The sequence below is a fragment of the Thalassophryne amazonica genome, chromosome 5 (genome assembly GCF_902500255.1).
Source record: "Thalassophryne amazonica chromosome 5, fThaAma1.1, whole genome shotgun sequence".
In the NCBI taxonomy this organism is placed as follows: domain Eukaryota; kingdom Metazoa; phylum Chordata; class Actinopteri; order Batrachoidiformes; family Batrachoididae; genus Thalassophryne; species Thalassophryne amazonica.
The window spans coordinates 47,043,833-47,060,622 of NC_047107.1; the positions used below are offsets into that span (position 1 = coordinate 47,043,833).

The 16,790-nt window shown below is 41.2% G+C and overlaps 1 protein-coding gene across 3 annotated transcripts in view; it reads right to left on the reverse strand.

Annotated features, from left to right (window-relative positions):
• Positions 1 to 16,790, reverse strand: part of LOC117510404 (DNA repair protein XRCC4-like) — a 179,095-nt gene that overhangs the window by 75,195 nt on the left and 87,110 nt on the right. For all 3 annotated transcript variants that reach the window (XM_034170103.1, XM_034170104.1, XM_034170105.1), the window contains exon 6: positions 11,539 to 11,639. In XM_034170103.1, coding sequence (XP_034025994.1) covers positions 11,539 to 11,639 — 101 coding nt within the window. The remainder of the gene's footprint in view (positions 1 to 11,538; positions 11,640 to 16,790) is intronic.

Sequence of the window (16,790 nt, forward strand, 5' to 3'; positions counted from 1 at the left end):
AATGGGAGCAGGGGAAAATTGTTTGTAAACGCTGCACTGAGTCAGTGCACGCTCCCGCTCCTGTTAGTTTCCTGTTGGTTCCCACCGGCTCCTGTCAGTTCCTGTGGGCCCGTCAGTTCCTGCTGGTGTTTAGTCGCACCCCCCGCTCGTCAAAATACAAAGAACAACACTGCCATCTACTGGATGAAAATTTGAATAGCAATTTAGATATTTGGGAAACTCAACTGTAGTTTTGCGCTGAGAATGTCTCAATATAGCGTAACTGAGCAAAGTGATGAATGCGTGTAATCAGGGATCCACAAATGCTGAATCACACTTCACAAACATAATTTTCAGTTTTGTAAATGTTTTTTTGTTTTTTACAAATGAAAAAATGCTATATTTACAAATTCATATTTATTTGTAAAAACCCACACACAAGTTACAAGTCAGAAATTTGTGTTTGTGGATCACAAAGCACGTGTACAAATCAAAGGATAATTGTAAATCACCCTCTGTGCATTTGCAAGTACTAATGAGAAATTTAATGCCATACACAGTCTATTCCTGTGGAGGGCTGTAGTGATTGTCTTCTTTGAGACTACAATCCCCAACCTGGCTAAGTTATTCATTAGTGTCTTGGCAATTGTTCTGAGGTCTTCAGACACATCTCTCACTATTTTTCTTTACAGAGTCTTTGAAATCTTTGAAGGCTTGTTCTGTACTGTGAGGCTCTTGTTGTGAAAGTGTAGTGACACGGACCCACAACAGGGGCGCAAATGAACGGTCAATAGATGAGCCAAAAAGTAACAATTTAAGGTTGTGAAGGTGCACAACGAACATACAGACAATCTCAGAATAAGATTACAGTCAATCCACAAAGGTGACGTGTGGGCAGGCTCGAGGAAAGAAGACGTCAGTCCTGAGAAGAGCCGGAACCACACGATTTCCGCCGCCACCGAACCTGGTGAATACTGGAGCCGCCAAGTCCCGAATTCCCAGGTGATCACCGTCCCCGACTGTCGGATCTGGTACTGCTGGCGAGAACAAAGACAGTCAAGTGTAGGTGTGTGCACACCCAGTAACAACAACGGTGGGAATGCCACCTCCACCTCTCACTCAGAAACTCGCAGAGTACCGCAGTGATTCCTCAGGGGAAAAGAGTGCCTTCCAGCGCTCTCTCAGCTTCCACCGACAGAGGTACCGGTACTCCTGCAAACACTCACAATATACAAATTATATTGTAACACAAACGGCTGAGGATATTACCTCCAATGAAGTACGATATCTCGGCGATGAGGTGGAGATGACGTCTGGGTTTTATGGAGTGCGATGATGAAGAATGAGTGACAGCTGTCAGGAATTAATGAGTGACAGCTGTCACTCCCGGCTGTGTCCGTGGCGGCAGCGCCCTCTCGTGCCTGAAGCCCGCACTTCAGGCAGGGCGCCCTTTGGTGGTGGGCCAGCAGTACCTCCTCTTCTGGCGGCCCACACAACAGCTCTCTCTGAATTTCTTGATGATGTTTCTCACTCCAGTTCTTGACACTTGGAAATGTGATAACTACTTCTCCTGCTTTGTGAAATCAACAGATCTTTTTGTCAAGTCTAAAGTGATTCTTTTGTTTTTGGCAAGATGCTTTTGCAAGGGATGGCTCAAACCCTCAGGCCGCATTCTGACTGGGGTTTGCAATGCATCAGAGAAAACATGAAGCTAATCCATGCACTGCAGATGTCCTGATAGCATTTTTCCTTTGTGCCATTAAAAAAAACAAAAAAAACTACTAGTCTGGTGTTGTTCCTTAAACTGTGAAAAAAAAGTTTCCAAAGGGACAGACATCCAAACCAATTATTACTGTCAAAAACACTATTTACAGACCAAGTCAGTGACTTCAAAACCATAACGATCAAAGTGTAATTAATCTAGATTGAAAATGAACCTGTGGTAGGCGTAATTGGTTAATCTAAATTAACACAATGACAGTGCTGGTCATTGTGTCATATATACAGTGAGGAAAATAAGCATTTGAACACCCTGCGATTTTGCAAGTTCTCCCACTGAGAAATCATGGCGGGGTCTGAAATTTTCATCTTAGGTGCATGTCCACTGTGAGAGACACAATCTAAAAAAAAAATCCGGAAATCACAATGTATGATTTTTTTAATAATTTATTTGTATGTTACTGCTGCAAATAAGTATTTGAACACCTGTGAAAATCAATGTTAATATTTGGTACAGTAGACTTTGTTTGCAATTACAGAGGTCAAATGTTTCCTGTAGTTTTTCACCAGGTGTCCACACTGCAGCAGGGATTTTGGTCCACTCATCCATAAAGATCTTTTCCAAATCTTTCAGGTTTGGAGTTTCAGCTCCCTCCAAAGATTTTCTATTGAGTTCAGGTCTGGAGACTGTCCAGGCCACTCCAGGACCTTGAAATGCATCTTACGGAGCCCCTCCTTAGTTGCCCTGGCTGTGTGTTTGGGGTCATTGTTATGCTGGAAGAACCAGCCATGACCCATCTTCAATGCTCTTACTGAGGGAAGGAGGTTGTTTGCCAAAATCTTACAATACATGACCTCATCCATCCTCCCTTCAATACGGTGCAGACATCCTGTCCCCTTTGCAGAAGAGCACCCCCAGACTATGATGTCTCCACCCCCATGCTTCACAGTTGGGATGGTTTTCTTGGGGTTGTTCTCATCCTCTAAACATGGTAAGTGGAGTTGATTCCAAAAAGCTCTATTCTGGTCTCATCTGACCACATGACCTTCTCCCATGCCTCCTCTGGATCATCCAGATGGTCACTGGTGAACTTCAAACGGGCCTGGACATTTGCTGGCTTGAGCAGGGGGACCTTGCTGCCCTGCAGGATTTTAAACCATTACAGCATCATGTGTTACTAATGTAATCTTTGACTGTGGTCCCAGCTCTCTTCAGGTCATTGACCAGGTCCTCCTGTGTAGTTCTGAGCTTTCACAGAATCATCCTTACTCCACAAAGTAAGATCTTGCATGGAATCTCAGACTGAGGGAGATTGACAGTCATCTTGTCTTTCTTCCACTTTCTAATAAATAATCATAACAGTTGTTGTCTTCTACCAAGCTGCTTGCCTGTTGTCCTGCCATCCATCCCAGCCTTGTGTTGTGTGGGCCACCAGAAGAGGAGGTACTGCTGGCCCACCACCAGAGGGCGCCCTGCCTGAAGTGCGGGCTTCATGCACGAGAGGGCGCTGTCGCCACGGACAAAGCCGGGAGTGACAGCTGTTACTCATTATGTCCTGACAGCTGTCACTCATTCTTCATCATCCCACTCCATAAAACCCAGACGTCATCTCCACCTCATCGCCGAGATATCGTACTTCACTGGAGGTAATATCCTCAGCCGTTTGTGTTGCAATATATCTGTATATTGTGAGTGTTTGCAGGAGTACCAGTTCCTTTTTCTGTGGAAGCTGAGTGAGTGCAGGACGGCACTCTTTTCCCCGAGGAATCACTGCGGTACTCTTCAGCATATTGAGTGAGAGGTGGAGGTGGCATTCCCACCGTTGTTGTTACTGGGTGTATACACACCCACACTTGACTGTCTTTGTTCTTTGCCAGCAGTACCAGATCCGACAGTCGGGGATGGTGATCACCTGGGAATTCGGGACTTGGCGGCTCCAGTATTCACCAGGTTCGGTGGCGGCGGAAATCGTGTGGTTCCGGCTCTTCTCAGGACAGACGTCTTCTATCCTCGAGCCTGCCCACACGTCACCTTTGTGGATTGACTGTAATCACATTCTGAGATTGTCTATGTATTCGTTGTGCACCTTCACAACATTAAATTGTTACTTTTTGGCTCATCTATTGACCGTTCATTTGCGCCCCCTGTTGTGGGTCCGTGTCACTACACTTTCACAACACCTTGTGCAGGTCTACAGTTTTGTCCCTGGTGTCCTTAGACAGCTCTTTGGTCTTGGCTATGGTGGACAGGTTGGAGTGTGATTAAGTGTGTGAATAGGGGCCTTTTATACAGGTAACAAGTTCAAACAGGTGCAATTAATACAGGTAAAGAGTGCAGAATATGAGGGCTTCTTAAAGAAAAATTAACAGGTCTGTGTGAGCCAGAATTCTTGCTGGTTGGTAGGTGTTCAAATACTTATTTGCAGCAGTAACATACAAATAAATTATTAAAAAAATCATACATTGTGATTTCCGGATTTTTTTTTTTTTTTTTAGATTATGTCTCTCACAGTGGACATGCACCTAAGATGAAAATTTCAGACCCCTCCATGCTTTCTAGGTGGGAGAACTTGCAAAACTGCAGGGTGTTCAAATACTTATTTTCATCACTATATACATATATATATATATATATACACATATATATATATACACATATATATATATACACATATATATATATATATATATATATATATATATATATATATATATATATATATATATATATGTACACACACACACACACACACAAGGTCTGTTAGAAAAGTATTGGACCTTTTTATTTTTTGCAAAAACCTGATGGATTTGAATCACGTGTGCTTGCATGAGCCAACCTTGAACCTTTGTGCGCATGCGTAAACTTTTTCACGCCTGTCGATTGCGTCATTTGCTGGTAAGCAGCCTTTGTGAGAGGACATGTGTTGCGCTCTCGGCGGATTTTCATTGCAAGAAAAATGGCAGAACGACTGGAGCAGCACCGCATCAAATTTTGCCAGAAACTGAGCGACAGCCAGGAGGAAACCATTTGGAAGATTCAGACGACTTTCGGTGACAATGCTCTGGGTGTCACACAGATTAAGGAGCGGTACAACCGGTTTAAAGACGTCCGCACAACGGTGGAGAGCGAGCCGCGCTCCGGTCGGCCATCAACATGCTGAAATGACCACATCATTTCCAAAGTGAACGCTGTGGTGATGCGGGACCGTCGTGTGACTATCCGAGAAATTGCGGAAGAGGTGGACATCAGCACTTTTTCGGCACATTCCACTGTGACAGAAGATTTGGCCATGAAAATAGTGGCGGTGAAATTCGTGCTGAAGCTGCTAACGGCAGAGCAAAAGCACCTTCGTGTTGAAGTCTCACAGGACATGCTGGACTCCGAAAAATGATGCCCACCCCTTCCACAATTTCTCGGATAGTCACATGACTGAAAAGCCACCGAAAACCGTCTGAATCTTCCGAATGGTTTCCACCTGGCTGTCGCTCAGTTTCTGGCAAAATTTGATGCGGCGCTGCTCCAGTTGTTCCGCCATTTTCCTTGCAATGAAAATCCGCCGAGAGCGCAACACATGTCCTCACACAAAGGCTGCTTATCAGCAAATGACGCAATCGACAGGCATGAAAAAGGTTCATGCATGCGCACGAAGGTTCAAGGTTGGCTCATGCAAGCACACGTGGTTCAAATCCATCAGGTTTTTGCAAAAAATAAAAAGGTCTGATACTTTTCTAACAGACCTCGTATATAAATAGCCAAGTGGCCTCTGTGTGTGTGTATATATATGGCTCCCATCCCAGCAAAACTGGGGAGAGCTGACATTTGCCAGTTGGTATGCTTATGTAACGAGTAAACAATGGACATGTTTGTTACAATGCACCATGGGAGTTCAGGGTTTGGGGGTTTTAAATGTTGTTATTGTGGTTCATGTTTTAAACCATTGGTTCCACCGAATAATGAACAATGAATAATGAGCCACGTAGCATGTTTTTTTGGTATGAGTCGAGTTATTCAACAAACGTGGCAGAAGAGTAGCTCTTGGAGGCAGAATATTCGGCTAATGAGGCTAATCTGAGCGTGGCGCTAATTTCAAGAAGTTCAAAATTTAGCAAAACCAGCGTGGGGCACTTTGTGTATGGAGTACTATGAGGACAAACGAGGATGTTAGAGGCATGTTCGTGGTGACTTTTCATGAGACTTTCAGAAGCCCATTATCCAAGTACCTGGCGGGTATGAGGACAGGACTGGCTCTGCACTCTTGCGCACTTTGTCGTGACAATCCCACCCACTTTGTGTGCTGGATGCTGCATATATAAAATAAATATTCCGTAGTGGATTAATCATTTTCTCTCAGAAAACACCTGTTGAAAACACCTCTAATCACTTCCGGAATCACAAAAGACCATTTCAGCTGCAAATTTTTTCCTCTCTCTTTCCTGCTCTGCAGAAGGTGGCGAACACATTTGTAACAGTCTAAAAGGTAATTATTTTTAATAATTGTGGCAGAACGCAAACATGCAACTGTTTTACCAAGCTATTGTAATAGCTTGGTAAAACAGTTGCATGTTCATTCCTTCTTGTAAAAGTATGTTATGATACATTTAACATCTTGTTATAATCGATCAGATGAGCTGTGCTGTGACGCGGTGCACTGACGCAATCACTCACACTCAGTGTTTTTAATTGTTTGCGCAATGTTCATATACATGGTTCATTATTCGAATAATCACTGAAATTTCTGACAAATCCATACATGGCTCATTATTCATGGCTTTATTAATTGGTGTGACCACGGCTTTAGTTTAACAGTGTTAATGTTATTGATTTATTGTGTTTTTTGTAGTTCAATTGGTTTAGTCAGTTTAGTTAAGTATTATATTGCTGTTACCATGAGTGACTTAAGGGTCCTGCTCCTGGTGTAAGTGAAACGTGTCATGCTTTTAATGTCTTCTGCCACAGTCTGTGTTTAGCAAATTAAAAGCACTTGCTTACAACAGAATGCAGAAAAGACAAAATGCTCTGTGTGCACGTATGCAGGCAATTTTGATCATACACAAACTGGGGAGAGCTGACATTTGCTGTTTGACATGTTTATGTATTTTGGGTCAAGCATGAACAGCACCAAAACCGAACCTTGATAGGACTGATAATTTTTAGAGAAACTACATATATTAGCTAACAACACTAAACAATGGACATTGATATTTACATTCTGGACTCACACGCCAATCCCACAGGGAGTGGTACATCTATATATTAAAAGCGTGAGTGTGTGTGTGTGTGTGTGTGTGTGAGATTCTATTTAGTAAGTTCAGTGTAAGTACATAATATAATTGTAAAAATGTTAAAAATACATGGATAACACAAGAAAGTGAAAACACTTATTTCCATTGTAGTGCATTTAAAAATCAAATGAATAATAGAAGTCAAAATAATAATATTAATATATACAAATATATATACGATATATATATACGATGATATGAGATGAACTCAAAGATCTAAAACTTTTTCCACATACACAATATCACCATTTCCCTCAAATATTGTTCACAAACCAGTCTAAATCTGTGATAGTGAGTACTTCTCCTTTGCTGAGATAATCCATCCCACCTCACAGGTGTGCCATATCAAGATGCTGATTAGACACCATGATTAGTGCACAGGTGTGCCTTAGACTGCCCACAATAAAAGGCAGTTTTAAAGGTGCAGTTTTATCACACAGCACAATGCCACAGATGTCGCAAGATTTGAGGGAGCGTGCAATTGGCATGCTGACAGCAGGAATGTCAACCAGAGCTGTTGCTCGTGTATTGAATGCTCATTTCTCTACCATAAGCCGTCTCCAAAGGCATTTCAGAGAATTTGGCAGTACATCCAACCAGCCTCACAACCGCAGACCACGTGTAACCACACCAGCCCAGGACCTCCACATCCAGCATGTTCACCTCCAAGATCGTCTGAGACCAGCCACTCGGACAGCTGCTGAAACAATCGGTTTGCATAACCAAAGAATTTCTGCACAAACTGTCAGAAACCGTCTCAGGGAAGCTCATCTGCATGCTCGTCGTCCTCATCGGGGTCTCGACCTGACTCCAGTTCGTCGTCGTAACCGACTTGAGTGGGAAAATGCTCACATTCGCTGGCGTTTGGCACGTTGGAGAAGTGTTCTCTTCACGGATGAATCCTGGTTCATACTGTTCAGGGCAGATGGCAGACAGCGTGTGTGGCGTCGTGTGGGTGAACGGTTTTCTGATGTCAATGTTGTGGATCGAGTGGCCCATGGTGGCGGTGGGGTTATGGTATGGGCAGGCGTCTGTTATGGACGAAGAACACAGGTGCATTTTATTGATGGCATTTTGAATGCACAGAGATACCGTGATGAGATCCTGAGGCCCATTGTTGTGCCATCCAAGAACATCACCTCATGTTGCAGCAGGATAATGCACGGCCCCATGTTGCAAGGATCTGTACACAATTCTTGGAAGCTGAAAATGTCCCAGTTCTTGCATGGCCGGCATACTCACCGGACATGTCACCCATTGAGCATGTTTGGGATGCTCTGGACCGGCATATACGACAGCGTGTACCAGTTCCTGCCAATATCCAGCAACTTCGCACAGCCATTGAAGAGGAGTGGACCAACATTCCACAGGCCACAACTGACAACCTGATCAACTCTATGCGAAGGAGATGTGTTGCACTGCATGAGTCAAATGGTGGTCACACCAGATACTGACTGGTATCCCCCCCAATAAAACAAAACTGCACCTTTCAGAGTGGCCTTTTATTGTGGACAGTCTAAGGCACACCTGTGCACTAATCATGGCGTCTAATCAGCATCTTGATATGGCACACCTGTGAGGTGGGATGGCTTATCTCAGCAAAGGAGAAGTGCTCACTATCACAGATTTAGACTGGTTTGTGAAAAATATTTGAGGGAAATGGTGATATTGTGTATGTGGAAAAAGTTTTAGATCTTTGAGTTCATCTCATACAAAATGGGAGCAAAACCAAAAGTGTTGCGTTTATATTTTTGTTGAGTGTACATATACGTGTGTGTGTGTGAGAGAGAGAGAGAGAGAGAGAGAGAGAGAGAGAGAATTAAAAAAATAAATAAAATCCCTTTATCCCCCTCATCCAACTAAGGAGTGGTGGTGGTGTATGTCTCCTTCAAACTTGAGTATCTTAACTCTTTCTGGGACAGCACTCTTCCAGACAGAGACCTCATGTTACACCTGGAATTTGTTGGAGCCATTCTCCAAGTTTTGGGGTAACAGTCCCTAGAGCTCTTATGACCAGTAGGACCACACTGGAACCTTTACTTTCCACATCTTTTCCAGTTACTGCTTCAGCTCCTGGTGCTTCTTAACCTTCTTTTGCTCTTTCCTTTTGATGTTGCTATCAACTTCAATTGTCACATCTACCATACAAATATATATTGTCTTTTAAATTACATGCATCATCTTTTTCCCCACAATCTTATGGTATTTAATGAAGAACTCAAATCATTGTCCTGCAACCTGAACTGCAACAGAGCTCCAAAGACAGCTGTTTGTTTGAGCAAGCTCACAAATATACAGCCAACTGCCAGATCAAATCATGTTATGAACTGCTTTGGTGAGGCCGGGCCTTAACCCTCGGGAAAAGCCTCTGCGTAATGAGAGGGCAAGGACTGTACTTGCTTTCAATAACATTACTATTGCAACAATTCTGACTGAAGAAATATTTTAATTCTCATCTGGTTGAAGCAAGATTTGAAAGGAAAATAATGCAGGACACCAGAGTGCATCGCTCTGCCAATGTCCAAAACACTCTGGGATTGATCTTGACGCATGGTTTTACGCATGGTCTGAAGCACACAGCAGAAGTGCGTTGGTATGCAACTACTCTTTGCTATTTATAAGGTGTGTGTGAGCACAAAGTAAGGTGCAGGATGCAAACAGGGTGTGTTTTATCCCTCAGTTAATCTTGTGTGTGTTTGTGCATGACATGAATTAGACCAATCACTTTAACAACAGTGTGCACTTGAAACTGAAGCATTGCTATTTAGTTGGTGGACTGGCAAGGACACTGATCTTTCTCCAAAGTTTTGAAGCATGCAAGCACATCATTTATGGACACCACCCACAAAGCCCTCCTGAAGTGAAGTAGCAGAGCATTTCATTCTAGCAACATCTCATTCTTTTCCATCTCTGTACACCCAATCGTCTGTATCCCATCAGTTGGAGACGGCCCCATCTTGGTGCTCCTCAACTTGGGAAGCAGAAAACCAGCATAAATATGACTAGGGCATTGCCCGTGGGGATCCACAAGCTTCAGACTGGGTAGTGTTTATAAAATAGGTAGCTGATACTTTTCAAGGATGGTAATAAATTATGCAAAGTTTCTATAATTTAATGTATTTACAACTATATTATGTACTTACATTGAACTTACTAAATAAAATCACGCATGCACGCTTTTAATATCAATGTCCATTGTTCAGTGTTGTTAGCTAATATCCATAGTTTCTCCAAAAATATTAGTTCTATCAATGTTCTGTTTTGGCAGCATTCATCCTTGACGAAAAATACATAAGCATACCAAACGGCAAATGTCAGCTCTCCCCAGTTTGGCTCCAATCAAATTTATTCACGCATGCATGCATAGCTTTTTGTCTTTTCTGTATTGTGCCACAAGCAGGTGCTTTTATTTTTACACAGAAGACATCAAATGCACTACACTTTTCACTCATGGTAACGCAACATGACACTTAACTAAACTAATTTAACTACAAAACACAATGAATCAGTAACACTAGCAACACTATTAAACTAACATGAACCACAATAACAACATTTAAAACCCCCAAACCCTGTACTCCTATGGTGCATTGCAGTACAACATCCATTGCTCACTGCTGTTAACTAATATTGCGAGTTTCGCCAAAAATATTAGTCCTATCAATTTTGTTTTTGCAGCTTTCATCCTTGACCCAAAATACATAAGTATACCAAACAGCAAATGTCAGCTCTCCCCAGTTTCTCTGTGATCAAAGCCACACACGTGCACGCACACAGAGACCATGTGGCTATTATAATATAGATACCAACCAGAAATATTATAGTTTTGGACTTTACCCATTCGGTTATACGTTTTATTTTTTAATGTTGTCAATTCTGTTTCAATACAGATCCCTTTTAGCACAAGCAGGGGTCTGAACATTGCCCCACATAAATATAAAAAAAGAAAGAAAAATAAAGATTAAACAAGAAGACTCCACTCAACCTTCAATCAGGTTTTTGTTGCTCTGTGGTACAACCACTTTCTACTGCCTCATGATAGCAATGCACCAATACTGCATCTAACCACATTTCAACACAACCATGAGCATACAGATGGGCACAAGTACAACGTGGACATTGTGCGTCAAAATGGCAGCTGCATCAGCTGGAAACAACAAACTGCACTTGTACTACACTTGAGTGTACGTTATCTCACAATGTCAAGATGAAGAAAACCATCCTGGATGCAGGTCATCACCAAGACATAAACCATGGTTCTCCATCTCAATACTAACCTCAACAAAATATTTTTCTAAAAATATGTCTCTAACCTTGTGAATTAATCTATTTGGATACAAAGACACAAACAAATTGAGGCAAAAGCTTAACCTCAATATCAGAGGTAATGACAATGATTTATCAAAACTTAGATTGTGCAAAAACTGCAGTCTTGATTGTCTGCCTCTCTTTCTCTCTCTCTCTCTCACTCACACACACACACACACACACACACACACACACACACACACACACACACACACACACACACACACACACACACACACACACACACACCTGTGACAGGGATCGTTGGGTCCTGGGATGGATTGATGCTTTGAAGTGCCTCCTCATTTTGGTTCCAATTGCCATGTTTCACCTGAGTTGGGTCACTGTCACTGATTGAAAGTACAAATGAAGAACAAGAAAGAAGACAGAAAACAAACTGTGTGAGAATGAGTCCAGGATGAACAAAATAAATGGCTGGAAAAACAAAACAAAAAAACCCAAAACAGTTTCACATTACTGAAACACTTCAAGGACACTTTCATTTAGTCATATATAATACGAGCCAAAAGAGATAACGGCAAAGCCAGAAATAAGAAACGTGGTTGGAGTGATGAAAGATATATAACAGGCTAATAAAATGAACAACTACAGCACCGCGCTCATAGAGCGCAAACCTCCGCCAACACAAGTTTGCAATTCCACAAATCTTTACCTTGGAAAAAAATTTCAAGGTGAAAGTCCTGTTAGAAGTGGCTTTTCATAAGCTAAAATATAATCCAAAATATAGATCAAAAGGGCTTTTCAATATTAAAATCAAATATCCACTAAAGTGTCTATTCATTGAGAGTGCCAGGTGCACCTCATTCTCAAAAGTGAGTGATTGAGGCACTTTTGATTGAGATATAATTCAAAATGTACACCAAATGGAGTTTTCAACATTAAATTCAAATGTCCAAATAATCCACAATTCGGATCAGATCTGAATCAAACTTTGTAAGGCGATAGTGAGTGCCAGTCTACACCTCACGTTCAAATATGAGAGTGATTGGGAAAAATTGTGGGCTACAGGCTGTTCACAAACAGACAAACAAACGGGTGAAAATACAACCTCGGACCAACTTCAATGTCGGAGGCAATTAGCCACCATCCGTTTGGGAAGTGTAAGGGATGTAGCAACCACAGTCAGGTTCAGAAGTATTTGGACAGTAATACACTTTCTTTAAAATTGTGTCTTTGTACATACCACAATGCAGGTGAAATGAAACAATCAACCAGTGTTTGTAGTGTAGATGTTTAACTGTTAATCCAAGGGAGTTTAACAAAAATTACTACTACTGTTAATGTTATTTTATATTCTTATTGCTGTTTTGTATTTGTTGTAAGGCGACCTTGAGTGTCCAGAAAGGCGCCTAACAAATAAAACGTATTATTATTTATTATTATTATTAAAAATATAGAATTAACCACTAAGGAATTACAGCCATTTTCAATACCCTCCATTCTCTGAGCTTGCCAGTAACTTAAAAAATAACTTTATAGATGTTATGATTACATGCTTTTTAAAGTCAGTCTTCTTTTGACAAATCATCTCATTTTTAAGGCTTTGTCCGCACTGAAACTGGACTGGATGACATGGACCTATTCAATGTAGCAATGGAAGCTAAAACTTTACAGAGCAGCACACAGCGTAAATAAAGTGTTTTAATCTGACCTGCTGCGTGGGTTCATTATCACAGCTGAAACCTGTTTTCAGCATGACACCATTATTTTGGAAATTACTTGTGTCTGTTTGCTCTGGGTGCAATCCTCAGCCTGAGCTGGAGGATGCCGGTGCTTTGTCCCACCACCAACAAGAAGAAAAAATGACTTCTGTTAAATTACACTGTTAATACCAACAACATGATGTCATTATTACAGCATACAACATCATTATGAGCCACTGAGGTTACAGAATCAGGGCGATGACATCATCCTTTCAGAATAGTTCTTCACAGTAAGACTCAAATCTGGTGTTTTCAGATTTATATGATTAGATAAATATTTCACTCATAAAAGAAAAACATTCATAAACAGTACTGATTGTTTTACACAAAACGAGCGTAATCATATTTGACCTTTGACATTCTTTTTCCACACGCGTGACCATGACGTTCAACTATGTCATGATGATGTTGTTGTACTATAGTCGGTTTCAAGTTGCTGCAATGGATTGATTATTGCTGCCCAAATATCCTCAAGCAGAGTGGCCTGCTTCACCTAAAGAGCTACCTGAGGAAGAGCAGAGGGGACGGACAAACCAGTGACCTGGCACTCCTGGTAATTAACCCTCAGGGAACATGGGCCACAACAAAATCACTGATGCTTTTGCTCTTAAACACAAACAATAAGTGCATTGTGCTGTTATGAAGACATCAATGGCATGTGTAAGATTTTCTCCTCTGCCTGCTGTTGGCGGTTTTCCCTGAGGTTGTAGGCTACATGTGTAGGTCAGTGGATATTGGTATTAGACAGTAGCCTAGCTTTGTGTGATTTTCTTCATTCTGAACGTCATCAGTGACTGTCGCAGATGAGAACGCGGCCATGTGTGCATGCGCCCATGAACGTAATGTAGCAAAGCGCCATCGTGACACACGAGCCCTTATTCTATAGCACCCTCATAAAAATGTCATGTTCCCCCATAGCACCTGCAGGAAAAAAAAAATAATAATCATCATCTCTGGAACCGCCACTGCAGACAGCTTTACCATGCAGTACTATACTGTTTGTGTTTCTCAATGATTAATATTGATTAAGTTAAAGACATTCAATGACCTGAAAACAACCATATATCCATCCCATGACATGTTTAAAAAACAGCAACAAAAAAAACCCTAGTTTTAAAAGTGATCATTTTATTCACAAAACTCCCTGTATTATTTTTGCCACTTACTTATGGCCTCTAAAAATGGAGACACTATGTTGACAAATGGATACAATTCCTGAAAAATTCATGTCATATTTTGTTAAACCCATTGAATTAAATCTGAAAGTTCACACTACAAGCACAACTTGGGTGTTAAATACAATAACCAATTGTGACACTGTCTAAATACTTATTTAAAGGACTGTACAAAAATCTGCTTGGAAACTTGTGTGTAACCAAAGGGCAGAATTGCTTCAGAAACACTTTATGAAACAGTCTCTCATAAAATGTCAATATTTTTGCAGCTCTCTCAGCTGAACACTTTTACGCAGTGATACATGAAGCTGGCCAACACTGTCAACAGCAAAGTAATTATGGACAACAGTGACTGCAGCAGTCACACTGGAACACATGACAGGCACTTGTGACATGGTGGTATGTTTCTCTGAACTTGTGGTGGTGAAGACAAAATGTGATCAATGATTTGTGACTTTGTGATACATTGTGTGAGTTTTCAGTGTTTGTGCTATCTCATAACCAAAGAATGGTCAGTTCCATCCAAAGCAGAGGCCTTATTGACAGTACACTTTCATATGTGGGAAAGATGACATGATTAAAAGAGTTACAGTTTTAAGAATACTGGCAAATATATGAATTAAATTATTAGGGGTGCCGGAAAAAAAATCAATTCATGTCCGAATCGTGACTCTTATTTATTACGATTCTGAATCTATCCAAAATGTCCAAGAATCGATTTTTAAAAAGCATTTTTTTTAAACATTTTCTTGCATACTCGCTGCGTGTACTGTTTGTCAGGCAACGGCTTCCGTATTACAGCGTCCCCACGAGGGGAGGGTCCGGTGTGCTTCAAACATTCGTGAGCTGCAACTTAGCATGGCAGACGAAGAGCAAATTCAGCCAGCAACGTCTTTGCTGAAGGTAAATGTTTGGGCGCATTTTGGATTTTATTATTTGCTGCGTAAGAAGGAGCTTGACATGACTTTTGCAGTGTGCAAAATCTGCAAAATGAAAGTCAAGTACTTCGGAAACACTTCAAATCCGCAAGCCCACATGCTACGCCATCACCCGGAGCTAAAAGAGGGGAGCAGCGGTAGCTGCCAACTACTGACCAGTGCTTCGCTAAACTGCCAGCCAACTCTGAACGAGCAAAGCAGATAAGTAAATTTACATCTAGAATCACTTGATTAACCTTGTAAAGCTGCATTTTCTTAAACATAAACATTTTTTAAGTAATATAACTATTTCTCAGAGCTCTTTGAATCAAAAATCGATTCTGAATCGAATAGTCACCCCAAGAATCGGAATTGAATTGAATCGTGAGTTGTTGTACGATTCACATCCCTATAAATTATTGTGTTTACCACTATTTAAAAGTGCTGAAACCATAACTAAAAGTTCCACTGCTATCACATCTTCCCGACTATGCTTCAAAATTAAAGTATTTTAAAGGTAAAAGTGGCAGCATCTGCACAGCAAAAACTTTTACTGTGTGACGGATGGATACAAACTATTTAACTGTCCTCTGTCTGGGAGGTGAGGGACAAAAATGGTGCAACACTGAGACACACCTGACATGAGTGGGACATTATGTAGGCACACTTTACTTCAGTGGTTGGCACACTTCCGATAACAGATAATTATCAAAGATAATGTTTTCATTATCGGATTATCTTTTTAGATAAATTTAAAAACCATCATCGGACTAATTATCTTCCGATGAATTACCGTCCGATAACTTTTAGACCGATAACGTACTAAGCTGAACAGTGAAAAACATTTTTAAAACTGTTAAAGCTGTTGAGACCTACCTGTTAAAAGTTTCCTAATAGGCATGTTGTTCTACCCTCTGCAATCAGAAACCACTCTATCGTCTGTAAGCAACGGAGAACTGGTGACCAAAAAAAATAATAATTTCCTTTAACACCATACTAATATAATCGCAATGTCACCAAGTCATCCAGAGGCATACATGTTTAACTTGTGGTTCAAATTTTAACCACTCATTTTAGACAAGTTATTTAAAATTATTGTCATGTCTGAAGTTTATAAAGTGAAAATATCAGATATATGTTTTCGTTTTAAAGTAATGTGCTAATTTTTAAGGTTTTGTGAGCACATGCTGTGCTAGGCAGCAATGCATTATGGGTAGCACAGCGGATACAACCAGATCCACATTGGAAATTGGCACAAGTTTTACGCCAGATGCCCTTCCTGACTCAACTCCAGTTTTACCAGGAGAAACACACACAGCCACTGGTGTTCCAAAGAGGTCTCCCATCCAAGTACTAACCAGATCCTGCTCTGCTTACCTTCTGAGATCTGACGGGATCAGGCTGACACAGAGCAGACCGACCTTCCCAACAAACTAGTGCTGTCCAGGATGTCTGCGTGGACTTGAGTCTCAAAAATTTGATGTTCCTTTATATTGTTAAAAATGTTTTTTATTAGTATGACCTATGCAGCGGGTCACCCCTTTGAGGCTGGTCTACTTGAGGTTTATTTCCTTAAAATTATCAGATGAGTTTGTCCCTACCACTGTCGCCTCTGTGCTTTGTCTTGGTAAGGTTAGACCTTACTTGTGTGATGCTCCTTCAGGCAGCTTTGTTGTGATTTGGCG